This window comes from Vulpes vulpes, chromosome 11, assembly GCF_048418805.1.
Source record: "Vulpes vulpes isolate BD-2025 chromosome 11, VulVul3, whole genome shotgun sequence".
In the NCBI taxonomy this organism is placed as follows: domain Eukaryota; kingdom Metazoa; phylum Chordata; class Mammalia; order Carnivora; family Canidae; genus Vulpes; species Vulpes vulpes.
Window position 1 is genome coordinate 19,681,838 of NC_132790.1, and position 26,965 is coordinate 19,708,802.

Consider the following 26,965-nt stretch of genomic DNA (forward strand, 5'->3'; position numbering starts at 1 on the left):
AGTAAATGGGAAGAAAGAAAAACCTAGGCTTTCTGTTAAAAGCAGAGTTCTTCCTATTTTTTTCAAATCCATATAATATGTCAGCATCTTTTTTCAAGTAATTTCAATAAAAATTATGGATGGAAATTTTAGAAAATCAAGTGTCTTAAATGCTTCCAAGAAAATATGTTTGTTCTTCCAATGAGGTTTTCACTTTCAGGATTTGGTTTTCCATCATGTCAACTTCTGATTGCTCTATTTATGCTACTGTATAAATAGAAATAAACATCAATGGGCACAGAAAACCGAACCTATCTGACTGAATTTATTTTGCTGGGCCTTTCTTCAGATTGGCAGATCCAGATCCTACTGTTTGTGGTGTTTCTCATCATCTACCTACTAACTCTGTTTGGGAATCTTATCATCATAGTGCTAATTCATATTGACTCTCGACTTCATACACCAATGTACTTCTTCCTTAAAAACCTGTCATTTACTGATCTCTGCTTCTCTACAACGATCATCCCCCAGATGTTATTCCATTTGCTGGTAATGAGAAAGACCATTTCCTTTGCTGGATGTTCAATTCAGATGATTTTTTTCCTAGTAGCTGGGTGTACAGAAAGTTCCCTCTTAGCAGTGATGTCCTATGATCGCTATGTGGCTGTCTGCAAGCCCCTTCACTACTCCACCCTCATGACCCAGAAGGTGTGTGTACAGCTGACCATAGGGTCCTGGGCCACTGGAATATTTGTGTCTCTAGTAGACACAACATTTACTTTATGTCTCTCATACCATGGGCAGAACATAATTAATCATTATTTTTGTGAACCTCCTGCACTCTTGAAGTTGGCTTCAGAAGAAACCTACAAAGCTGAGATGGCCATCTTTGCCATGGGTGTGGTAATTCTCCTTGGTCCTGTCTCCCTCATCCTTTTCTCTTATTGTAATATTATCTCTACTGTGATTCAGATACAGTCAGGTGAGGGGAGGCTCAAGGTCTTTTCTACCTGTGGTTCTCATCTCATCGTTGTTGTCTTCTTCTATGGCTCAACAATATTTACCTACATGCGTCCAAATTCCAAGAAAATAAATGAAGGGGATAAGGTGATCTCTGTGTTCTATTCAGTCATAACATCCATGATGAACCCATTCATTTATAGCCTGAGAAACAAGGATGTGAAGAAGGCATTTAGGAAAGTATTTGGAAGATAGACCCTCTCAGAGGCAACGATCTTTATATAGATATACTACTGTGGGAATGAAGACATTCCAAACCATTTCAACATTTTTAATAGCTTTTTCTCTGAACTATCTATAGGCTGATACATCAATAAGGGCCATATATGTACTTTTGTACCTAGGATGTTTTCAAGTTTATAAGCTGAATCTTGCTCAAGCTTCTTCTCTGTGGTTATAGCTTGTTTACCTCATAGCATCTTTTTCCTATTATATTACATATTATAAGTTATATGTTAATATAAGTCTTTATACATCGAAAAGGATCTTCATTTATACTCTGTTACTGGTTCACTAATCCATTTTTGCCCAGAGATAGTACCTTTTGGTTCTAAGCTCCATAGCCTGTTATCAGCCTCATCCCACACTAACATCATCTACAGCCATGGACAGATCTTAGAATCCTACCTGATGTCAATATGCTAGACTCTGCAATTTCCTGTGAGAAAAATATCAAAATTGTTTTACCTTAAAGCTCTGAAATAGAACCCTGTTTTTGTTTTGTTTTGTTGGAGGGATATGTTGGTTTGCTGCAGATTCTCAAAATACTGCTATAGTCAATTCAATTATACATAGAGGAGCTACAGGCCTAGACAATAATGTCTGGGATCTCATATTCCAACAAACGTCTTTCATATATCACACACTCCTTCCCTTCAAGGACAATTGCTGGGTTGAAGGAACTAGCATTAAGAAGCAATGTGTCTACATCAGAAATGTCTGTGACACCAATATACCACAACTGTCCCTCAGACATGCTCTTCCCTCTTCTGCAGGTTTCATTGTGCCAGTACCCATTAAGTTATCCTTTTGGGGACTTGGAAAAGGATGGCTGACATATTAGAAGCTATCCCAGAAGATGTAGATTGTTCTGTGGGATTAAATGGCTCCTTTAGCCTTTTGTTTAATACTAAATTTATTTTTTATTGGTGTTCAATTTTCCAACATACAGAATAACACCCAGTGCTCATCCCGTCAAGTGCCCTCCTCAGTGCCCATCACCCAGTCACCCCCACCCCCTGCCCTCCTCCCCTTCCACCACCCCTAGTTTGTTTCCCAGAGTTAGGAGTCTTCATGTTCTGTCTCCCTTTCTGATATTTCCTACCCATTTCTTCTCCCTTCTCTTCTATTCCCTTTCACTATTATTTTTATTCCCCAAATGAATGAAACCATATAATGTTTGTCCTTCTCCGATTGACTTATTTCACTCCGCATAATACCTTTAGCCTTTTTTTAAAACAACTATTACAACCTCTTATAGCAGAAGGACCACTGGTGATACTTGTAGCTAGTCACTGATGTTCACCATGCACACTGCCCCTCCCTTGGAAGAAAATCCACTATTGTCCTCTACCCTCAGCTAAAGCTCTAACTGCAGGTATTAAGTAAAATTGACCCAATACTTCACTGGCATGTAGAAACACTACCAATTTTCATCCCTGATTGCAGGGCCTGTGAGCCATATCTCACAGAAAAAAACATATCTGGGGACCACCAAGTTCTGCCCATTTCTCCTTCATGATTGTCTATTTCTCCCAGCAGAAATCCTATGACATAAACATATACCATTAGTTTGTACTTCATTTCCCAGACTTACAAATATCCTCTGACTGTCCCACCCCATCTGCCATGGAGTTTTTAGTAGGGATTCTTGTCATATGGAAAACAGTGCTGTTAACCATAGCCAAACCCTTTTTTTCACACAATGGGAAGAATATGGAAAATTGTATCTTTTACCAGGAGCAATTTCAACATGGAGTTCTGCTCTCACTTCATGACCATCTATAAACAAAGTAATTATGGATGAAAAATGGCAGATCCAGAGGAAATGAGAAGACCTTGATGAAAATCAAGCTTGCCACATTGAAGTCTGGCTGCTCCAGGTTCAATGTCCATGGTCTGTCTTGAGTATCCAATGCTGTTCACTCCGTGTCATGATGTTCTTGCTGAATTGAATGCATTGTGTGCAGAATGATTCTGCATGGGAGAATAAATGTGTGCAATAATATATTCACTAGGCCTGCACGAGTTATTTCAGAGTGTGTGTACTAGCATGATCATATATAAGGAAACAAAAACTGGTCTTGCACTACAAAGTCTTTGAGAAGTTATGTTATAAACAATAGCATTTGCTTTTTTTTTAAGATTTATTTATTTGTTTATGATAGACAGAGAGAGAGAGAGAGAGAGAGAGAGAGAGAGAGAGAGAGGCAGAGACACAGGAGGAGGGAGAAGCAGGCTCCATGCTGGGAGCCCAATGTGGGACTTGATCCCGGGACTCCAGGACTGCACCCTTGGCCAAAGGCAGGCGCTAAGCCACTGATTCACCCAGGGATACCCAGCATTTGCTTTTTTAAATTGAAGTATAGATGAAATATAATATTATATTAGTTTCAGGTGTACAACATAGTGATTTGATATTTACATACATTAATAATGCTCATCACAATAAATGTAGATATCATGTGCCACCTGACAAAGTTATTATATTGTAGACTATATTCCTTATGCTGTACTTTACATCTTGTGACTTTTTTATTTTATAACTTAATGTTTGTACCTCTTAATCCCTCTCATCTGGCAATCACCATTTTGTTCTCTGTATTTATGAGTCTGTTTCTTCTGTCTTATTTTGTTTATTTGTTTTGTTTGTTTTTTTTTTAATATTTTTTACTGGAGTTCAATTTGCCAACATATAGGATAGCACCCAGTGCTCATCCCACCAAGTGCCCCCCTCAGTGCCCATCACCCAGTCACCCCAACCCCCCACCCACCTCCCCTTCTACTACCCCTTGTTCATTTCCCAGAGTTAGGAGTCTCTCATGTTTTGTCACCCTCACTGATATTTTCGCTCATTTTCTCTCCTTTCCCTTTCACTAATTTTTATACTCCCCAAATGAATGAGACCATATAATGTTTGTCTTTTTCCGATTGACTTACTTCACTCAGCATAATACCCTCCAGGTCCCTCCATGTCGAAGCAAATGGTGGGTATTTGTCATTTCTAATGGCTGAGCACCCCGATGTTTATAGTAGCAATGTCCTCAATAGCCAAACTGTGGAAGGAGCCTCGGTGTCCATCAAAAGATGAATGGATAAAGAAGATGTGGTATATGTATACAATGGAATATTTGTTTTGTTTTTTAAATTCCACATATAAGGGAAATTGTATAGTATTTGTCTTTTTCTGTCTAACTTATTTTAGTTAGTGTAATATACTCTAAGTCCATCCATGTTATAGCAAATGGCAAGATTCTGTTCTTGTTTTTTTTTTTTCTGTTCTTGTTTATGGCTGAGTAATATTCTATTATATATATACACTACATCTTCTTTATCAATTAATCTACTGATGGACAGTTAGGTTGCTTCCATATCGTGGCTATTGTAAATAATGCTACAATGAACATAGGGGTGCATATATCTTTTCAAATTCGTGTTTTCATTTTCTTCATTTAACTACCCAGAAATGGAATTAAATGACATCTACTTTTAGTATGCTGTTGCTTCATGCCATTCAAAAGCTCACTTTACTGCTTCCTCTTTACTTGCCATTAAATAAAAGGCAAGTAAAATCCAGTTCCATCCACATTGAAGCAAATGGTGGGTATTTGTCATTTCTAATGGCTGAGTAATATTCCATTGTATACATAAACCACATATTCTTTATCCATTCATCTTTAGATGGACACCGAGGCTCCTTCCACTGCCCTACAACCCAGCAATTGCACTGCTGGGGATTTACCCCAAAGTTTTTCAGTTTTTAAAAGAAATTAATTTTTTTTCATTTATCCCATAGTTTTATGATTGCTACTTTTATATTTTAATTAATCAATCCATACAACTTTGATTTCAGTAGCACAGTTTGAGTTTACTTATTCAATGACCATCTAACTCATTTATTTTTTTAACTCATTTATTAACTTAATGTTTATTGAGAATACTTTTATGTGCTGAATATACATCAATAAATGAAGTTCAAAATTCCTATTCTTATAGAACTTATATTTTAGAATATGATGATAAAATAAAAAAGTAAAATATATGTATGATAGCAAAAATTGTTATGAAAAATAAAAGCAAGGAAGGGTTGATTTTAGTTTTAAACAGGTAGTCAGGAAAGGCCTTTCTGAGAATCTGACATTTCAGTTAAAAGACACCTTACATCTTAGAGCAATTAATATTTGTGCTGTGACCAGACTGTTGAAAAGAAAAAAACCAAGGGACTTTTTAGAGAAGAGGATTCCATCAGAGAGAATGGAGAGTCTGAAGAATTTGAATGGGAATAAGTTTTTTGAGATCAGAACAAGAAGTTGGAATGAGTGGAGGCTGATAAGTGATAGGAAGAGTGGCAATGAATGAAATCACAGAAATAGGCAGAAGCAAGATTGGTAGGGCTGTTGTATTAGTTTTGGGCCACTATAATGAATTATCATAAACTTTGTAGCTTAAACAGCAGAAATTCATAGCTCTGGAGGCCAGAAGTCTAAAATCAAGACATCTATAGATGCTCCCTCAGAAGGTTCTAGGGGACAGGCCTTCTGTCTCTCTTTCAGCTTTTGGTGCTAAGGTGTTCACTGGTTTGTGGCAGCATAACTTCAACCTCTGCCTCTGTCCTCATATGGTCTTCCCTCTGTCTCTGTGTCTTCCCTGTTTCTTATTTTTTAAAGATTTTATTTATTTATTTATTTATTTATTTATTTATTTATTTATTACTTATTAAGAGAGAGAGCACATGAGCAGGGGGAAGGGTTAAGGGGAGAGAAAGAATCTCAAGCACTCTCCCCGCTGAGCTCAGAGCCCAACTCCTTTCAGGGCTTCATCTTATGACCCTGAGATCATAACCCTGAGATCATGACCTGAGCTGAAACCAAGAGTCAGATGCTCAACCAACTGAACCACCCACATGCCTTTATCTTCCCCTTTTCTTAAAAAGATATCTTCACAGCCTAGGGTTCACCCCAATCCAGGATAATGTCATTTGAACTTTCCCTTAACTACATTGGCAAACATCTTTATTCCAAATAAAGGTTATGAGGTTCCAAGTGGACATACTGCTTTGGGTGACGCAATTCAACCCATTACACTCTTTGAAGTCCTACAAAGGTGATTGATTTTATTTTAGGTTCCACAGAAAATCATCATGATATACTTTTACAAGGTCACTTTGAGTGTTTATGGAGAATGGATTATAAGTGGACAAGCATGAAAACAAGAAAAGCAATCAGTAAGACAGCTTTACTGCAGTAATTCAGGGGAGAGATGCTGGTATTAACTAGGGTTGTAGCAATGGGGAGCCAAAGGAGATGGTAAGACATGTGGGTAGATAGGATGCACAAGATGAAAAAAGAGAGTAATGAAATATCCCTAAGTCTTTGGCCTGAGCAATGCTGTGGATGATGGGGAAGACTCAAAAAGGGAGGAGTCTGGTAAGGAAATCAAGAATTTTCTTCTGGAATGAAACTGGACCACTCTCTTTCACCATACACAAAGATAAACTCAAAATGGATGAAAGATCTAAATGTGAGACAAGATTCCATCAAAATCCTAGAGGAGAACACAGGCAACACCCTTTTTGAACTTGGCCACAGTAACTTCTTGCAAGATACATCCACAAAGGCAAAAGAAACAAAAGCAAAAATGAACTATTGGGACTTCATCAAGATAAGAAGCTTTTGCACAGCAAAGGATACAGTCAACAAAACTCAAAGACAACCTACAGAATGGGAGAAGATATTTGCAAATGACATATCAGATAAAGGGCTAGTTTCCAAGATCTATAAAGAACTTATTAAACTCAACACCAAAGAAACAAACAATCCAATCATGAAATGGGCAAAAGACATGAAGAGAAATCTCACAGAGGAAGACATAGACATGGCCAACATGCACATGAGAAAATGCTCTGCATCACTTGCCATCAGGGAAATACAAATCAAAACCACAATGAGATACCACCTCACACCAGTGAGAATGGGGAAAATTAACAAGGCAGGAAACAACAAATGTTGGAGAGGATGCGGAGAAAAGGGAACCCTCTTACACTGTTGGTGGGACTGTGAACTGGTGCAGCCACTCTGGAAAACTGTGTGGAGGTTCCTCAAAGAGTTAAAAATAGACCTGCCCTACGACCCAGCAATTGCACTGTTGGGGATTTACCCCAAAGATTCAGATGGAATGAAACGTCGGGACACCTGCACCCCGATGTTTCTATCAGCGATGGCCACAATAGCCAAACTGTGGAAGGAGCCTCGGTGTCCATCGAAAGATGAATGGATAAAGACGATGTGGTTTATGTATACAATGGAATATTACTCAGCCATTAGAAACGACAAATACCCACTATTTGCTTCAACGTGGATGGAACTGGAGGGTATTATGCTGAGTGAAATAAGTCAATCGGAGAAGGACAAACAGTGTATGTTCTCATTCATTTGGGGAATATGAATAATAGTGAAAGGGAATATAAAGGAAGGGAAAAGAAATGTTGGGAAATATCAGGAAGGGAGACAGAATATAAAGACTCCTAACTCGGGGAAATGAACTAGGGGTGGTGGAAGGGGAGGAGGGCGGGTGTTGGAGGGGAATGGGTGACGGGCACTGAGGTGGACACTTGACGGGATGAGCACTGGGTGTTTTTCTGTATGTTGGTAAATTGAACACCAATAAAAGTTAATTAAAAAAAAAAAGAATTTTCTTCTGGACTTGTTTATACGGACCTTTGTTATATGCTTTGTTCTCACACCACCTTTCTGTATTTGAATAGCCATGATAAAGCCTTCATTTAAACAGTCATGACATTTAAGTTGCATCACCTACCTCTAGTTTAGGGTCGCCCTCCCCCCCACATTAGCTGAAGACTTTATTTATTTTTTTTTTAAAGTCAATTAATTTTTTATTTATTTATGATAGTCACAGAGAGAGAGAGAGGCAGAGACACAGGCGGAGGGAGAAGCAGGCTCCATGCACCGGGAGCCCGACGTGGGATTCGATCCCGGGTCTCCAGGATCACGCCCTGGGCCAAAGGCAGGCGCCAAACCGCTGCGCCACCCAGGGATCCCTGAAGACTTTATTTTTAAAGCATTTTGGCTACAATTACACACGTTCTGAAGTCCCTGGTAGTAGTTTGGTGGTCATCATACAGATGACGTAAAATATACTTTTGCCAGCTATCTTTTATATTACCATCATTATTGAAACCCCCCATTTAAAAAATTCTGACAGAATTTAGAGAAGCAAGTGGTCCTTATATTGGTTTGAGAAACAGTAAGGTAGTACCTGATTATCAGATAAGATTCAGGTATTTCAGTTTGTGATTATAATGAAAAATGCCCCAGGGTATCTCTTATTGTAGAAAGATTTTAAAAAGTTAATAGCACAAATTGCTCCAGGGAATGCTCTGTTTACAATAGCTCTTAGGACCTCAGGCTTAAAGATTTACTCCCAGGGATATCCTTAAGCCTTGGTGAATTGGAGATTTTAACAAAATGGTGCTCCTTGGCTTGGGGTAGAATTGTACTCATAGTCCAGATGATGTTCCAAACTTCAGAATATGTGGTAAATGGCAATTTGCAAGTTACCTATTAGGCTATGGATTAGCAGACTGCAGAAGCCATAACTTCCTTCATTCATTAACTTTCTCTTCATCACTGACCCCATTGTCCTGTGTTTGTCTCATGCCAGTCCTCCAGGTGAGAGCCAATAAGGTGATTCAGGGGGAATCAATCCCTTTAGAGAGTCTGAAATTTTGATTCTGTTCTTTGGGGTGGGCTCTGCCTTTTACTCCCCTCTGTTTTTCATCTGGCCTCTCTAGAGAATAATGCTCTTCTTTTATACTGATCCTCTTGAGTGATAGCCTCATGAATCCTGTTTCACAACTCCTCTGGATGGGATTAAGCTACTGACCAGGGATACTTGAGAGACTGCAAGAGCTGTGAAACCCACTGCCTCTCCTTTTGCACTAAAAACTAATCTGTCAGATTCTCCTCTGCCCCTTGCCATCATAATGTTCTCTTTTCAAGGATTCCTTCATTGTTCCATTTAGCCACAGGGTTTGGACAGTAGGAGTAGGCAGGATCAGGATGGAACCCAGACCACCTGCCCTAGGGCACACAGGCAGCATCTTCTTGTGGTCAGACATCCCTGGATGGCACACAAGACTGTGTGAGTATGCTAATTTGTATGTGCAGGCATATACAAATCCAGGTATCTTGTCCCCTGTCACAATGAACTCACCCTTCTTTGGATGTGGGTAACATTTCATTCACTCTCTTTAACCTGGTGACCAATCTTGGGATCTTAGAAACCAAGATCATCTCAATACCAGGTCAGAGTTCAACATCTCAACAGTCAACATAGTTCCCTCTTCTCACTTATATTTCTCTTGAGAGAGTGAATATGTTGGTGTGCTAATGTGTTGGTGTGGAGTATTAGCATGATTCTGTTCACTCATTCAACTTACTTTTTTTTAAGATTTTATTTTTAAATACTCTATGCCCAAAGTGGGCTCAAAATCACAACCCTAAGATCAAGAGTCACTTGCTCTACTGACTAAGCCAGCCAGGCACTCCCCACAACTTACTTTTAAACCTCCATGTTTCAGATGCTATTAATATACAGATAATAAAGATAAGTGACATATGTTTTACTATCTTGAAGAAAAACAGTCCAGGGAGACGAACATTTAATCAAATACTTAAAAAACGATGTAACAATGGCATGAAAAGATGTACAAATTTCAACATTGTAAATATAATGGCTAAGTCTACATCTAGACTGAGTAAAGAATTTTAAGTAATTACATTACAGCTTACTTTAGACAATTTTGGATGGTTAAAGTCAGAGGGACCAGAATGGTCCTGTGAAGGAATTTGAAGTTTCTTTTCTTTTTTTTTGGCTGAAACCTAAAGATAAAAATTTAGGGAAAAGGTAAAATTAATGATGTGTCTGTTGGCAGAAGACAGAGCACTCTGAATTTGAAAAGAATTATAAGAAGCTGAGATGAGGAGTCAAAATTTTATACTAGTATTATTTGCATTTTGTGTGTGTGATTTGTTTTCCCACATGGGATGCAGATAACAAGAAAAAATAAAAAATAAGAACTTGAGGGTGGAGTTTAGAGTACATAATTAAGATGTAGTAGAATACCCACCATTTGCTTTGACGTGGATGGAACTGGAGGGTATTATGCTGAGTGAAATAAGTCAATCGGAGAAGGACAAACATTATATGGTCTCATTCATTTGGGGAATATAAATAATAGTGAAAGGGAATAAAGGGTAAAGGAGAAAAAATGAGTGGGAAATATCAGAAAGGGAGACAAAACATGAAAGACTCCTAACTCTGGGAAACAAACTAGGGGTGGTGGAAGGGGAGGTGGGCAGGGGGTGGGGGTGACTGGGTGACGGGCACTAAGGTGGGCACTTGAAGAGATGAGCACTGGGTGTTATTCTATATGTTGGCAAATTGAACACCAATAAAAAATAAATTTATAAAAAAATAAAAATAAAAAATAAAAAAGATATAGTAGAATACAAAAAGAAAAGCAGTGAGATAGTCTTAAAATAACAGCAAGGTGAGGTTTTAAGACATATTTATAGTTAAATTATGCCAAATGCCATAGAGATTGACAAGTATATGTGATGAGGAAAGATCATCACTTTTCACAAGACTGAAAAGATTTGAAAAGTCAATGGTAATAAAAAATAGAAGTAAGTGCTGAACATGTACTTGATAAATTTAGTAATAAAAGCATATACATAAGTTACATAATAGATTAAAAGAATAGTACAATGAAGGGAGGTTGTGCTGCTTTTCTCCTTTTTTGCTAAGGAAAAATCACTTTTTATAATTGTGGTGAAAAAATAAGTAACATAAAAATTTACCATCTTAGCCATCTTTATGTGTAGTTCAGTTGAGTTACCTATATTCACATTGTTGTGAACATCATCAAATTAAACCAATTCTTGTTTTTGGCCTTCATTCCATATACCTCAGAAGGCTCTCATTATTCCCTATCACATTTGGCCTTGACATTGAATTTTAGAGCAACACAGTTCCAGTCCCAAAGGATGAAAAAAGAGCAAAAGAATGCAAAGGATATTTTCATGCTAATAAAATTATAAAATTAGCTGGAACTTTGTCTTTTCAAGCTCCGTGCTGTCATAGCAGGTGTATACGCTTGTATTCTTTGCTTTTATTTATTTGTTTGATTTATCACCATATTTGATACATCATTATTATTAATTTGTTTATATCATAGTAATGGTTACAGAAAATAAATGGAAACAAGGGGACCACTCTGTTCACTATGTGACCATAGTGACAGTTACAAGAGAAACCAAAATTGCATATGTCATGAGAAAACTATTGTGTATATGTATATACACATGTATATATTTCTATATTCAGAGGTTTTCCTATAAAAAATTCTCAATAGATTTAGATTTATCTAATTTGTCTTACTCCTTTTCTTTTTTTCCTTTCTTTTGTCTTTCTTTCTTTCTTTTCTTTAATGACCCATGGCTGTCTCCATAGACTCTCCATATCCTGAAGTAGAACTTGTTTGGGATTTTTCCAAAATGTGCAAATTTATATAACATATGTAAAAGTACCTGATCACAACTAAGGGGAAAAAAAGAATCCAAAGAGTAAAAACAATAAGAATAAGCATACTCCTCAATTAAATACAGCAGCCAGGTGTTACTATGCTTTCTCCTCAATAGCTGTTTTCCTAATCTTGCAGTTATTTCTAGATCATGATCCCATTATTATAATAGGATATTATATAATATTCTGAGCTAGCCTTGTTTACCATCCTAAACTGTTTAAATGGCTTATATTTTATTTAATCCTTACATAAATACTACAAGATATGTCTTATTTATATCACCATTTCACGGATGAGGAAAAATAGGCACTAGGTGCTTGTTAACTGACTTGATGTCAGCTCAGGTCATGATCTCAGGGTCATGAAATTGAGTGCCACATTGGAGTCCAGGCTTGGCGTGGAGTCTCCCTCTCCTTCTGCTCCTTCTCCTTCTCTGTCTTCTCTCAAATAAATAAATAAATATTTTTAAAAATTTTATAAATAGTCAGTTTTGTTAAGTTTCCTTTATGATTTCTCTTTCTTTCTTTCTTTCTTTCTTTCTTTCTTTCTTTCTTTTTTCTTTATCCTCCTTTCTTTTCCTTTCCTTCCTTTTTCTTTTCTTTTGTTTTCTTTTTTTCTTTTCTCCCGTCTGTCTCTTTTTTTCAGCGCATGTTTAGGAAAGGTTTATCGCACAATGATTAGATTGATGGATAGAAAAATGATAGGTAGATAGACTACTAATTTTCATTAAAAAACTACATGTTTTTAAAATTAGATCATTAATATATTTGTATTTTTTAAGATTTTATGTATTTATTTGAGAGAGAGAGAGAGCTTGAGCTGAGGGAGGGGAAAGGGTGAGGGAGGACCCGAGGGAGAGGGACAAGCAGACTCGGTGCTAAGCTCAGAGCCCAACCTGGGACTTGATCGCAAGACCTTGAGATCATGACCTGAGCTGAAATCAAGAGTTGGATACTTAACCAACTGAGCTACCCAGGTGCCCCCATTAATGCATCTGGAATTAATTATTGCTTATACTTACATTATATGTATGTATAAATGTAAATATAAACATGTATACATAATGTCCTAAACACCATAGCCAATTGTCCCATGCCCTTTGCTAAGTAATACACTTATTTAAGATGAAACCTTCACCATATATTAAGTTTTCATACATATTTGGGTATGTTTTGGTTCTATATTTATTGGTCAAATATTTTATACCTGCTCAGTATACACTATATTAATAAGGGAGGTAAAATTTACTATATATTTTATATTTGGTAGAATATGTTTCCTCAAAAAAAAAAAAAAGAATATGTTTCCTCTACTCCCTCATTTTTCTTTTCCACACTTCATTTTCTAACATAGAATTACTCATCTAGATAAAATTTAGAAAAAAAATATTAAATTCCCTTAGAAAAATCTGTGAACTTGGTTGGAATTTCAGTGAATTTATGAATTAATGTCAGTGAAATGAGTATCTTTATAAGACTGTGTTGTTCTATTCATAAAATTACTGTGTATTCAGATATCATGTTTCATAATTTTTTTCAAATAGATCATGAATGCTTCTTATGTGTATAGTTTAATAAGTTTTAAGTGACTGTGGAGGAATTTTTTTTTGTTAAAATTTCTACTTCTTTTTTTTTGGTATATAACATAAGACTGTTTAGTTACTCATGTACAGGAGCATATTTCTTATCAATTATCAGAAGCTTGAATTAGTCCTTTTGATTTTTTAAAGGTATGTAATCAACTTCTCTATAAATAATCTTTATTACTTTTCTCAAGATTTGATTCTTTAATTCTTTCTATTGTCCTTTGGGCAAGGCCCCCCAAATTATTATTTTTTATTTAAATTAAATTAACATGTAGTGTATTATTAATTTCAGAGGCAGAGTTCAATGATCCATTAATCTTATAAAACACCCAGTGCTCATTACATCAAGTGCCCTCCTTAATGCCCATCATCCAGTTACCCTAACCCCTTACTCACCTCCCCTCCAGCACCCCTCAGTATGTTTTCTATGATTATGAGTCTCTTATGGTTTGTCTCCCTTCCTGACTTCGTCTTATTTTATTTCCCCCCTTCCCCTATGATCTTGTTTTGTTTCTTAAATTCCACATTTAAGTGAAATCATATGATAATTGTCTTCCTCTGATTGACCTTTTTCACCTAGCATAATACTCTCTAGTTCTATCCATATCATTGCAAATGGTAAGATTTCATTTTTGATAGTTGAGTAATTTTCCATTACTCAATACATCTTTATACATTCATCTTTTGATGGACTCCTGGGCTTTTCTGTATTTTGGCTATGGTGGGTGTTACTGCTATAAACATTGGAATACAGGTGCCCCTTCAAATCACTATGTTTGTATCTTTTAGATAAATATCTAGTAGTGCAATTGCTGGTGGTAGGGTGGCTCTATTTTTAACTTTTTGAGGAACCTCCATTCTGTTTTCCAGAATAGCTGTATCAGCTTGCATTCCCACCAGAAGTTTATTATTTTTTTCCAGCAGCAGTTTAAGAGGGTTCCCTTTCTCCTCATCCTCACCAATATCTGTTGTTTTTGAGTTGTTAATTTTAGCTATTCTGATTGGTGTGAGGTGGCATCTCATTGTGGTTTTGATTTGTATTTCCCTGATGCCAATGAACATTTTTTCATTTTTCTGTTGGCCAAAACTTTCCAAAATTATTTTAAAATATCTGTTCATATATGCCTGTTTTTGTGCCTACAGATAACTCTGTCATAGTGGATTGGCTCTAAAACCCATAAAATGGAGGGCTATGAATTTGTTTTCAAGGACTAGATGTGGGGAATAGGCAGAGACAATTGAGGAAAGGTCGAATCTTCTCTATGAATGAATTTTTGAGTAAGAAAGATAAAGAATTGCAGGGTACAGAAAGAGTGAGAAAGTTTTAATTTTTTTTTGAATCTTTGTTTCATCATCTATATACTGAGGATGATAATATCTATCTCGGATGAACCTAAGACTTAAAATAAGTGTAAACAAATAATTACACCAGGTCAAGGCCCAACAGATATAAATAATTATTATTATTGCCAAAGGACTTTGTGCAAAGAGAGAGAAAGTGTGGAAGACAAATTAAGGCATGTTTAAAGAATGCTACTGAGAGCAACAATCAATGAGGCAGCCTTTTTTTTTTACTGATCTTCAGCACCCTCTTCATACTGAAAACAAATGAGGGAAAAATTTATTTAAGGGCTAGGATCACAGACTACTACATCATCCTGTAATTTCCCATTCCTTGCTCAGAGTGCTTCTTTAGGATTATTTTGCAAAAATAATGAAAAAAATCAGCCTTCATAAATGCTATTAGACTGTTTACAGCATAAAAATCCAACTAGTTTAAAGCAACACCAATTTGTTTGCTTCCCAAACCTACATAAAAGCAAGGATGCACTATGAGAAGAACTATAGTCTTATCAGGACTACATGTAGTCTTGCTAAGATTTGGTCATGTAGCATAATTAGGATGATTTCTGCCCTTCTGGTGTTACTAAAAGACTCAAGAGGTGAGAAAATCAGAAATGACTCTCATCTGTCAAAACTATTGAGCAAAAAGAGAATGCTATCTTCTGATATATGGAATCTGTTAAGAGGTGGAAATCAATAGACTTGTTCTGATGCTGATTAACAAAATAACTGTTACTCAGATGTATATATATTTTTTAAAACTGAATAATATGTTTCTTTCTTGGTGCTGATTTATAAACAGCAATAAATTTTCATGGGAGAAGAAAACCAAACCTATGTGACTGAATTTGTCTTCCTGGGCCTCTCACAGGATCCAGAGACACAAGTCCTGCTCTTTTTCCTTTTTCAGATCATCTACCTGCTGACTGTACTGGGAAATCTGCTTATCATTGTGCTTGTTCATGTAGACTCTAGACTTCACACACCAATGTACTTTTTCCTTGGAAACTTGTCCTTTGCTGATCTCTGTTTTTCTACCACCACAGTGCCCCAGGTGCTGGTCCACTTCTTGGTAAAGAGTAAAACCATTTCTTTTGCTGGATGCTCAACACAGATATTTGTTTTACTTATGGTTGGGTGTACAGAGTGTGCACTGCTGGCAGTGATGTCCTATGACCGATATGTGGCTGTCTGCAAGCCCCTGCACTATTCCACCATCATGACACGTTGGTTATGTGTCCAGCTGGCCATAGGGTCCTGGGTTAGTGGAACATTTGTGTCACTGGTGGACACCACATTCACACTGCGCCTGCCCTACAGAGGGAACAATATCATTAACCATTTTTTTTGTGAACCTCCTGCCCTCCTGAAGCTAGCTTCAGCAGATACTTACAGCACAGAAATGGCCATCTTTGCAATGGGTGTGGTCATCCTCTTAGCTCCTGTCTGCCTGATTCTGGTCTCCTACTGGAATATTATCTCCACTGTGATTCAGATGCAGTCTGGGGAGGGGAGGCTCAAGGCTTTCTCTACCTGTGGTACCCATCTCCTTGTTGTTGTCCTCTTCTATGGGTCAGCAATATTTGCCTACATGAGACCAAACTCCAAGATAATGAATGAAAGGGATAAAATGATCTCTGTGTTCTACTCAGCAGTAACACCCATGTTGAACCCCATCATTTATAGTCTGAGAAACAAGGATGTCAAAGGTGCTCTCAGGAGAGTGACTGCAAAATTGTCTTTTTGAAGGTGGGGATCTTTAAGCATAATGACAATTCTAGGGATGTAGAAAGAAGCTATTTTCTTGTAAACTTTTCCCACTTTTATCCCATTCCTCCATTTCTTTTCCTTCTCCTATTTTCCTATGTCTCTTCTAAATTCAGTAAATTGTCTAGTCAAAGCAAGAAATCTTGATAGACACAGAAAAGAAATATAGAAGGGGAAGTGAATGGGAGGATGTGATTAAGGAGTGCACTTGTGATGAGCACCAACTGGAATATAAATAAAAACTTTTTTAAAAAGTGGTACAAATTTCCAGTTATGAAATAAACAAGTCACAGCAATGAAAAGTACAGCATGGGGATATAGTCAGTAATATTATGATAACATGTGACAAATGGTGACTATAATTATGATAAGCACTAAATAATGTATAAATTGTTGGATCAATATGCTGTACACCTGAAACTAATATAACATTGTATGTCAATTGTACTTAATAATAAAAAGGGGGAAAGGAAGGGAAGGTAGGGAAGGAAGGGAGAAAGTATTGAGAGGGAAAGGAGAGGAGGGGGGAACCACGAAGTGGGGAAAATTGAAAGTTGGGTAAGGAGACAGTCTACTTTCTAGGCCCATACAAGCTAATATGGAAATTAAAACAAATGAACATACAACTATATAGAGGTGGGGAACCCACCAGGAACCAAATAAATAAAACAAATACAAATATTAGAATACATCCTGGCAAATGGAATATCTCCTTCATTTTTAAAAAAGATTTTATCTATCTATTAATGAGAGAGAGAGAGAGAGAGAGGCAGAGACACAGGCATAGGGAGAAGCAGGCTCCATGCAGAGAGCCCAACACAGGACTCAATCCAGAGACCCCAGGATCATGCCCTGGGCCAAAGGCAGGGTCTAAACCCCTGAGCCACCCAGGCATCCCTATCTTCTTCATTCTTGCATGCATTCATCAAAGAGATTTTGAGCAGGAGCATTTCTAGAAGCTAGGGATATAGACATGAAAAGTAAGGTCTTCATGGTGTTTAATTCTAACATGGCCTTAAATTCTAATTTAATAATTTCTGAAATGTAAAAGAAAATACATTTAAGGAATAACAAATGGTAGAATTTTTCTAAGAATACATGTAACATTAGGAAAATAGTTATAAGCTGAAAAGTAAGACAGAGTCCAGATTGAGAATTGCTTTGAATGCAATACTAAAGAATTTGCCCCATATGTAATCCTGAAAACGCTGAAGATTGGGGAATTTATGGCACAGCGATGGAAAATGAGGATAAAGTTAAGAAAAGGAGAGCAGGGACACCTGTTTTATGCCTTAGTAAGGCATTTATAATGTAGACCATTATTTTGCATATCATGACTTAAAATGGTCCCTGAGTTGAAGTGGAAAATATTTTGCAGTATAGAATTGAGTAGGTTAGCCGGTCTCAGGAACCTCCATCTGTAACAAGCTCCACGTGATTCTTCAGCACCGTAAAATTGTATGCTGCTTTGTAGGCAATAGGATGGCTTTTATTTAAAAGAATTGCATGATTATTTGCTTGATGTCTGACTCCTCCATTAGTGTGTAAATTCCATGGCAGTAAAGACTGAGACTGCTTTGTTGATCTCTACATTATCACTTGTAGAGAAGTACCCAGCCATTGCTGTTGCTCAAGAAATATCATTTTGAATGAATAAATAAATCTGGAGCTTAGGAGAGAGATATGGACTAGAGAACAGATTTAGAAATGTACTGCACATAAACGGAAGTGAAGTTTGTTTGACACACCCAACATGTGTGCCAAAGGTTTTAGCAATACTTATGTTTTGTAAAAATATCCCAAGGAAATTCTGAAGTGCAATGCTGGATGAGATGTGGTGTTGGAGACAGATAACAGTGAAGAATTCAAGACAGAACTTTGGAGTTACCAACATTGCAAGGTTGACCAAGTGTAGCAAATCGGGCCTGGAAGATCAAGAATCAGAGAGACAGAAAGAGAAGCTGAATAAAGGTGTGTCAGAAGTGGAAAGAGGAGGGGCCTTCCAGGAATGATTTCTCAAATGTCTCAGACTTGTATGTTTTGATAAAAGGCTATTGAATTTCCACATAGTTATAAACTTCTGAAAAGCATACAGAATAATTCCTGAGGAGATGATTTTTGAGTTGAAAACCAAAGGATGAAAGAGTTAATCAGATACATGTGTACTAGGGGGTAAGAGGTAGGAAGGCAGAGAAAAAGCAGGGGAAAGAGACATAGATTTCACTTTCTACTAAAAGAGGCTTTAATTACCCCTAATGTAATAAACCTAGTCTCCTGTTATGCTCTAGTTCTAGTTCTTCTTTATATAAGGTGACACTAGTCACTCTAAATGTAGGGATCAGTAAACTTTTTGTATAAAGGGCCAGATAATACATATTTTAGTCTTTATAGGCCATACTATCCCTATCAGAACTACTCAACTATGCCACTATAGCAGGAAAATGGTTATAACTAAAAAACGAATGTGCTACAATAAAACTCTGTAAAACCAGGCAGTTCGGATGTTGCCCCAGGGACGTATTTGCTGAACCCTGCTTTAACAGATAAATCCTAAATCTCAGTGGCTTAACAGGTAGAAGTTTATTTTTCACTTACATAAATTCCAATTTAGGGATGAAGTAGCAAGTATATGGACCCAAGTTGATAGAGCTCTTTAATCTGGGGCTGTCAAGATCAACCTGCATGTCACTATCCATAAAAATGAAGATAAAAAAGTTGTTCACTGGTAGGTATTGTGGGTTAGAAGGAGCACAGCACATCTGCTCACATTCTATTCATTGAAAATCATATGGCCCCACATAAATGCTGGGAAACAAGTAGGACATGAATCTAGGATGGGAAGTCTGACACAGGATTTTGTTTTTTATCATTAGATATTTAAAATACCTGGAATTTATGACAATTTATGTATGTGAGTTAATATGGCACTTTTTTCTAAATATTTAGCTCTTTGTTCTAATACCAATGTAAGTCATTCTTTCCCCATTAATTTCAAATGCTGCCATAATATATACTAAATTTCAATATGGATATTGGCATATTTGCCAATTACTGCACTTGTTTTGCTGTATTTTAATTACTGCAGATTTAGCTAGCAAGATAGAACTCTTATTTTTCTTCTGTTTCATGGTTTTCTTGATAGCTCATAAACTTTCTACTTTGTAGCTTGTCAAAATCCACTTTTAAAAATGCCATTAGCAAATCGAACTCCAATAAAAAATACATAAAAATAAAAATACCATTAGAAGTTTGATGGTTATTACACTTAATTTACAGATTATTTAGCAAAAAACATATTTAAACAAAAATGTTAAGCCTTTTCACCCAGGAACATGGCTTATTCCTCTAGTTCTTCAGCAAAGATATACATGTGTGCATATCTTTTCACATTACAGAGACTGTGCTTTATATATTCCTAGATTTTATGGAGAAGCAGCTATGACACACACTGCATAGTTCATCCTCTCAAGAAGTTTTCATTTTGAAAAGTAGAGAGAGAGTAACCAGCAAACTAAAGTATAGATAAGACAGTTTCACATAATGATAAGTGCAATGGAGACAATAAACACAGTGTAATAGTGCCTTTTGGTTTGAATACATGCCATGTCGATTGCTAATCTCTGTGAGAAGTTAACATTTTTAAGATGGAACTTTACTAAGCCAAGAAGATTTGATGACAAAACATCACAGGGAAGGAGAATATATACTAATTGGCCCTAAATCAGAAACAATTTTGAACCATGTGATGGAAAACAAAAAGGTCAATGGAGTTAGATTAAAGGGATTATAAGCGAGCACAGTTTTAAAGATGGACTGAAAGGTAGGCAGAGCCAAAATCATGTGCACACTTGTCAAAAAGTGACATAATCTGAAAGAAATCAGAGAAAGAGACAAACCATGAGAGACTCTTAACTATAGAAAACAAACTTAGGGTTGCTGGAGGGGAGGTGAGTTGGGGGATGAGGTAATTGGGTGATGGGTATTAAAGAGGGCATGGGATGTGACAAACACTGGGTGTTATATGCAACTGATGAATTATTGAACTCTACATCTGAAACTAATGATGTACTATGTGTTGGCTAATTGACTCTAAATTTAAAAAGTGACATAATCTGACTTATATTTATGAAGGTCAATCTGTATATTAGGAAGAAAACAGATTATTGTGGGACAAAACTGAAAAGGGAAATACCTATTAGGAAGCTATTGTAGAGCAAGAGGCAACAGATTATTGTGACATGGACTAAGAGACTTCTAGGGGACACCAAAAGAAGTGCACATATTTGGAATATATGGTATAGATGAAGCCAATAGAATTTACTTACTTATTGGGGCAGTAAGGCAGAAAATGAAAGCACTGTATTTAAGTTTTTAGTTTGATCAGCTGCGTGGATGGTGTTTATTGATTTAGTTTAAAAAGAATGAGGTAAGAACAGATTGACAGGAGAATGTATCAAGAGTTATGTTTTAGATTAACTTTGAAATCCCTATTAGATATGCAAGGCAATTAGATATATGAGCCTGTGGTTTATGGAAATAGGTCTTTGGCTGTCAACAGTATGTAGTTGGTGCTTAAACCTATGCAAACAGATTAATCTATTCAGGAAGAGATTATTGAGTGAGAAGAGAGGTCCGTGTATTAGTACCAAGGGGAGTTCTAAATTCAGATAGAGAAGGGGATACAATAAGGTGAAGAGAGTCAAGGGAAGAAGAAAGAAAACCAGGTGTGTGTGGAATCTGGAAGCCAAGAGAAGAAACATTTTCAAGAGGAAGGAAGTAGTCAACTGCGTTGATATTGCTGAAAGGCCAAGGAGAAAGATATAGAAATGACCACTTCAGGGACACCTGGATGGCTCAGTCAGTTAAGTATCCAATTCTTGATTTTGGCTCAGATTATGATCTCAGGGTCGTGGGACTGTGTCCCACATTGGGTTCTGCACTCAGCAGGGAATCTGCATGAGGATCATCTCCCTCTGCCCCCCCCCCTCGTGCTCTCTCACTCTCTAAAATAAATAACAAATCTTTTTTTTAAAATGATCACTCTATTTGAAACAGCAATGATGACTTTGAGAAAGAACAGGCCCATGAAAAAGAAATCAGAGCTTGATTGGAAGTGGGCTAATATGTGACTAGAAAGTCAGCAGAGGAGGAAATGGGCATAGACACACTTTTTAAGATCCTTTTTTCCCCTGAAAAGAAGCTGAAAAAATGGGTCAGTTAGCTGAAGGGAATGTGGGGCTATAGAAAGGGTTCTTTTTTTTTTAATAAATTTTTATTGGTGTTCAATTTACCAACATACAGAATAACACCCAGTGCTCATCCCGTCAAGTGTCCCCCTCAGTGGAAAGGGTTCTTTATAATGGGATAATCAGAGAATATTTGTATCCTTGTGGTTATCACCCAGAAAAGAAGAATAAAGTGGTTTTAGATTAAAGAGTTTCTACAGGAGCAAAATCTTTGGTGGGTGAATGAGACTAGGATTCAGAATACTAGTGAAGGTGTCAGCCTTTAATAGACAGTTAAAGGGAAGCCTGGGTGGCTCAGCGGTTTAGTGCCACCTTCAGTCCAGGGCCTAATCCTGGAGACCCGGGATCGAGGTCCACGTTGGGCTCCCTGCATGAAGCCTTCTCTCTCTGCCTGTGTCTCTGCCTCTCTCTCTCTCTCTCATAATAAATAAAACCTTTAAAAAATAATAATAATAATAGTTATAAAGGGGAGAAATCAGACATGAACGTGCAGGTTCAGACAGATGGATGGAAGATTTGAGGAGGGGAACCTGAGGAGCTGCCCTTTCTTACTTCCCTTCCCCTTCTTACCACATAACTTCACTTTCTGTTCCAGGTGAAGTACATATGGGGTAATGTGGTCAGCTGAGAGTGAAGGTGTGCAATAGTCATTTTCAAAAAGGAAATAAGACTGGTTCAGAAAGTCCAATAGTATACCATGTTCTGGAAGGCATGGCTGAGTATTGCAAAAAATACCTAAATTAAAATTTACTAGTTGGATATATTCATGATCAAATTACCAGTGGGTTTTTAAGATGTAGATGACAGAATCAAATAACTTCAGAAAGAGTAAGGAGAGAAAGAAGCTAGAACTGAACAGATAGCCAAGAAATGTAGCTTAATACTACATTTATAAGACATAATATAAGGTTTTTTAAGAAGAAATTAATGGAGAAGAATTATTTTAAAATATTAAGAAAGTGCCAACTTTGAAAAAAAGTTAAAACTTCACCATATCAAGGTAATTTAGAACTTTATTCTAAAAGTTAAATGCAGGGGGGAGGGGCAAGATGGCGGCGGAGCAGGGTCTCCAAGTCACTTGTCCTCAACAAATTACCTAGAAAACATTCAAATCATCCTGAAAATCTACGCATTCAGCCTGAGATTTAAAGAGAGACCAGCTGGAACGCTCCAGTGAGAAGAGTTCGCGCTTCTATCAAGGTAGGAAGACGGGGAAAAAGAAATAAAGGAACAAAAGGCCTCCGAGGGGGAGGGGCCCCGCGAGGAGCCGGGCTGAGGCCGGGGCTAGTGTCCCCAGGACAGGAGAGCCCCGTCCCGGAGGAGCAGGAGCTGCACCGACCTTCCCCGCGGAAAGGCCTCCTGGGGAATTGGAGCAGGATCCCCAGAAAGGCGGGGATGCCCTCGGGCTCCCGGGGACAGTAACAGGCACCTGCCCCCGGGGAGAGTGCGCCGAGCTCCCTAAGGGCTGCAGCGCGCAGGGCGGGACCCGGAGCAGCTCGGAGGGGCTCGGGCGGCGGCTCCGCGGAGGGGGCTGCGCGGCTCCGGGAACAGCTCAGCGGCGGCGGCTCGGGCAGAGGAAGAAGCTCCGCGGAGGGGGCAGCGCGGCTCCGGGAACAGCTCGGAGGGGCTCGGGTGGCGGCTCCGCGGAGGGGGCTGCGGGGCGGGACCGCGAATCCAACAGCGCAGCCCCGGAGCACAGGGCGCCGGGACACAGCCCAGGATCCGGCCTCCCCCGGGACAGGCAGAGGCCGGGAGGGCCCAGGACAGCAAGGACGCTCCTGCCTGGAACTGAGCAGATCAGCGGCCCCGCCCGGGAGCCCCCAGGCCCTGCAGACGGAGAGCCCCGGAGCTACTGCGGGAGCTGACCCCAGGGTCCCAGAGCTGCCCCCGCCACTGTGGCTTCCTCCCGGGGCCTCACGGGGTGAACACCCCCCACTGAGCCCTGCACCAGGCAGGGGCAGAGCAGCTCCCCCAAGTGCTAACACCTGAGAATCAGCACAGCAGGCCCCTCCCCCAGAAGACCAGCGAGACGGACCAGTTCCAAGGGAAGTCAAGGGACTTAAAGTACACAGAATCGGAAGATACTCCCCGTGGTTTTTGCTTTTGTTTTTTTTTTTATTTTTGTTTTTTTTGTGTGTGTTTTTTGTTTGTTTGTTTGTTTTGTTTTGTGCTTTTTTTTTTTCTTTCTTTCTTCTTGATTTCTGATTGCTTACCCCGCCCCACCCACCCTTTTTTTTCCTTTTATCTCCTTTCTTTTTCTTTCTTTTTCTTCTCTTTCCCCCCTTTTTTTTCTTCTTTCTCTTTTTTCTTTTTCTCTTTTCTTTCCTTCTCTCTCTTTTTCTCCTTTTCCCAATACAACTTGTTTTTGGCCACTCTGCACTGAGCAAAATGACTAGAAGGAAAACCTCACCTCAAAAAAAAGAATCAGAAACAGCCCACTCTCCCACAGAGTTACAAAATATGGATTACAATTCAATGTCAGAAAGCCAATTCAGAAGCACTATTTTACAGCTACTGGTGGCTCTAGAAAAAACCATAAAGGACTCAAGAGACTTCATGACTGCAGAATTTAGATCCAACCAGGCAGAAATTAAAAATCAATTAAATGAGATGCAATCCAAGCTAGAAGTCCTAACGACGAGGGTTAACGAGGTGGAAGAACGAGTGAGTGACATAGAAGACAAGTTGATGGCAAAGAGGGAAACTGAGGAAAAAAGAGACAAGCAATTAAAAGACCATGAGGATAGATTAAGGGAAATAAATGACAGACTGAGGAAGAAAAACCTACGTTTAATTGGGGTTCCTGAGGGCGCCGAAAGGGACAGAGGGCCAGAATATGTATTTGAACAAATCATAGCTGAAAACTTTCCGAATCTGGGAAGGGAAACAGGCATTCAGATCCAGGAAATAGAGAGATCCCCCCCTAAAATCAACAAAAACCGTTCAACACCTCGACATTTAATAGTGAAGCTTGCAAATTCCAAAGATAAGGAGAAAATCCTTAAAGCAGCAAGAGAAAAAAAGTCCCTGACTTTTATGGGGAGGAATATTAGGGTAACAGCAGACCTCTCCACAGAGACCTGGCAGGCCAGAAAGGGCTGGCAGGATATATTCAGGGTCCTAAATGAAAAGAACATGCAACCAAGAATACTTTATCCAGCAAGGCTTTCATTCAAAATGGAAGGAGAGATAAAGAGCTTCCAAGACAGGCAGCAACTGAAAGAATATGTAACCTCCAAACCAGCTCTGCAAGAAATTTTAAGGGGGACTCTTAAAATTCCCCTTTAAGAAGAAGTTCAGTGGAACAATCCACAAAAACAAGGACTGAATAGATATGATGACACTAAACTCATATCTATCAATAGTAACTCTGAACGTGAGCGGGCTTAATGACCCCATCAAAAGGCGCAGGGTTTCAGACTGGATAAAAAAGCAGGACCCATCTATTTGCTGTCTACAAGAGACTCATTTTAGACAGAAGGACACCTACAACCTGAAAATAAGAGGTTGGAGAACCATTTACCATTCAAATGGTCCTCAAAAGAAAGCAGGGGTTGCCATCCTTATATCAGATAAATTAAAATTTACCCCAAAGACTATAGTGAGAGATGAAGAGGGACACTATCTCATACTCAAAGGATCTATCCAACAAGAGAACTTAACAATCCTCAATATATATGCCCCGAATGTGGGAGCTGCCAAATATTTAAACCAATTAATAACCAAACTGAAGAAATACCTTGATAATAATACACTTATACTTGGTGACTTCAATCTAGCTCTTTCTACCCTGGATAGGTCTTCTAAGCACAACATATCCAAAGAAACGAGAGCTTTAAATGATACACTGGACCAGATGGATTTCACAGATATCTACAGAACTTTACATCCAAACTCAACTGAATACACATTCTTCTCAAGTGCACATGGAACTTTCTCCAGAATAGACCACATACTGGGTCACAAATCGGGTCTGAACCGATACCAAAAGATCGGGATAGTCCCCTGTATATTCTCAGACCATAATGCCTTGAAATTAGAACTTAATCACAACAAGAAGTATGGAAGGACCACAAACACGTGGAGGTTAAGGACCATCCTGCTAAAAGATGAAAAGGTCAACCAGGAAATTAAGGAAGAATTAAAAAGATTCATGGAAACTAATGAGAATGAAGATACAACCGTTCAAAATCTTTGGGATGCAGCAAAAGCAGTCCTGAGGGAGAAATACATCGCAATACAAGCATCCATTCAAAAACTGGAAAGATCTCAAATTCAAAAGCTCACCTTACACATAAAGGAACTAGAGAAAAAGCAACAAATAGACCCCACCCCCAGCAGAAGAAGACAGTTAATTAAAATTCGAGCAGAACTCAATGATATCGAGACCAAAAGAACTGTGGAACAGATCAACAGAACCAGGAGTTGGTTCTTTGAAAGAATTAATAAGATAGATAAACCATTAGCCAACCTTATTAAAAAGAAGAGAGAGAAGACTCAAATTAATAAAATCATGAATGAGAAAGGGGACATCACTACCAACACCAAGGAAATACAAACGATTTTAAAAACATATTATGAACAGCTGTACGCCAATAAATTAGGAAATCTAGAAGAAATGGACGCATTCCTGGAAAACCACAAACTACCAAAACTGGAGCAGGAAGAAATAGAAAACCTGAACAGGCCAATAACCAGGGAGGAAATTGAAGCAGTCATCAAAAACCTCCCAAGACACAAGAGTCCAGGGCCAGATGGCTTCCCAGGGGAATTCTATCAAACGTTTAAAGAAGAAATCATACCTATTCTACTAAAGCTGTTTGGAAAGATAGAAAGAGATGGAGTACTTCCAAATTCGTTCTATGAGGCCAGCATCACCTTAATTCCGAAACCAGACAAAGACCCCACCAAAAAGGAGAATTACAGACCAATATCCCTGATGAACATGGATGCAAAAATTCTCAACAAGATACTAGCCAATAGGATCCAACAACACATTAAGAAAATTATTCACCATGACCAAGTAGGATTTATCCCTGGGACACAAGGCTGGTTCAACACTCGTAAAACCATCAATGTGATTCATCATATCAGCAAGAGAAAAACCAAGAACCATATGATACTCTCATTAGATGCAGAGAAAGCATTTGACAAAATACAGCATCCATTCCTGATCAAAACCCTTCAGAGTGTTGGGAT

The 26,965-nt window shown here is 38.3% G+C and overlaps 2 protein-coding genes across 2 annotated transcripts; both read left to right on the forward strand.

Moving 5' to 3' along the window:
• The first annotated feature begins 270 nt into the window (after nucleotides 1-270).
• On the forward strand, nucleotides 271-1,194 carry LOC112910937 (olfactory receptor 2D3-like). Its single transcript, XM_025987251.1, has one exon. The coding sequence runs from the start codon at nucleotides 271-273 to the stop codon at nucleotides 1,192-1,194; it is 924 nt and encodes a 307-aa protein (XP_025843036.1).
• Nucleotides 1,195-15,567: 14,373 nt separating this feature from the next.
• On the forward strand, nucleotides 15,568-16,500 carry LOC112910902 (olfactory receptor 2D3-like). Its single transcript, XM_025987220.1, has one exon. It carries the CDS (start codon nucleotides 15,568-15,570, stop codon nucleotides 16,498-16,500), a length of 933 nt encoding a protein of 310 aa, XP_025843005.1.
• Nucleotides 16,501-26,965: the final 10,465 nt, after the last annotated feature.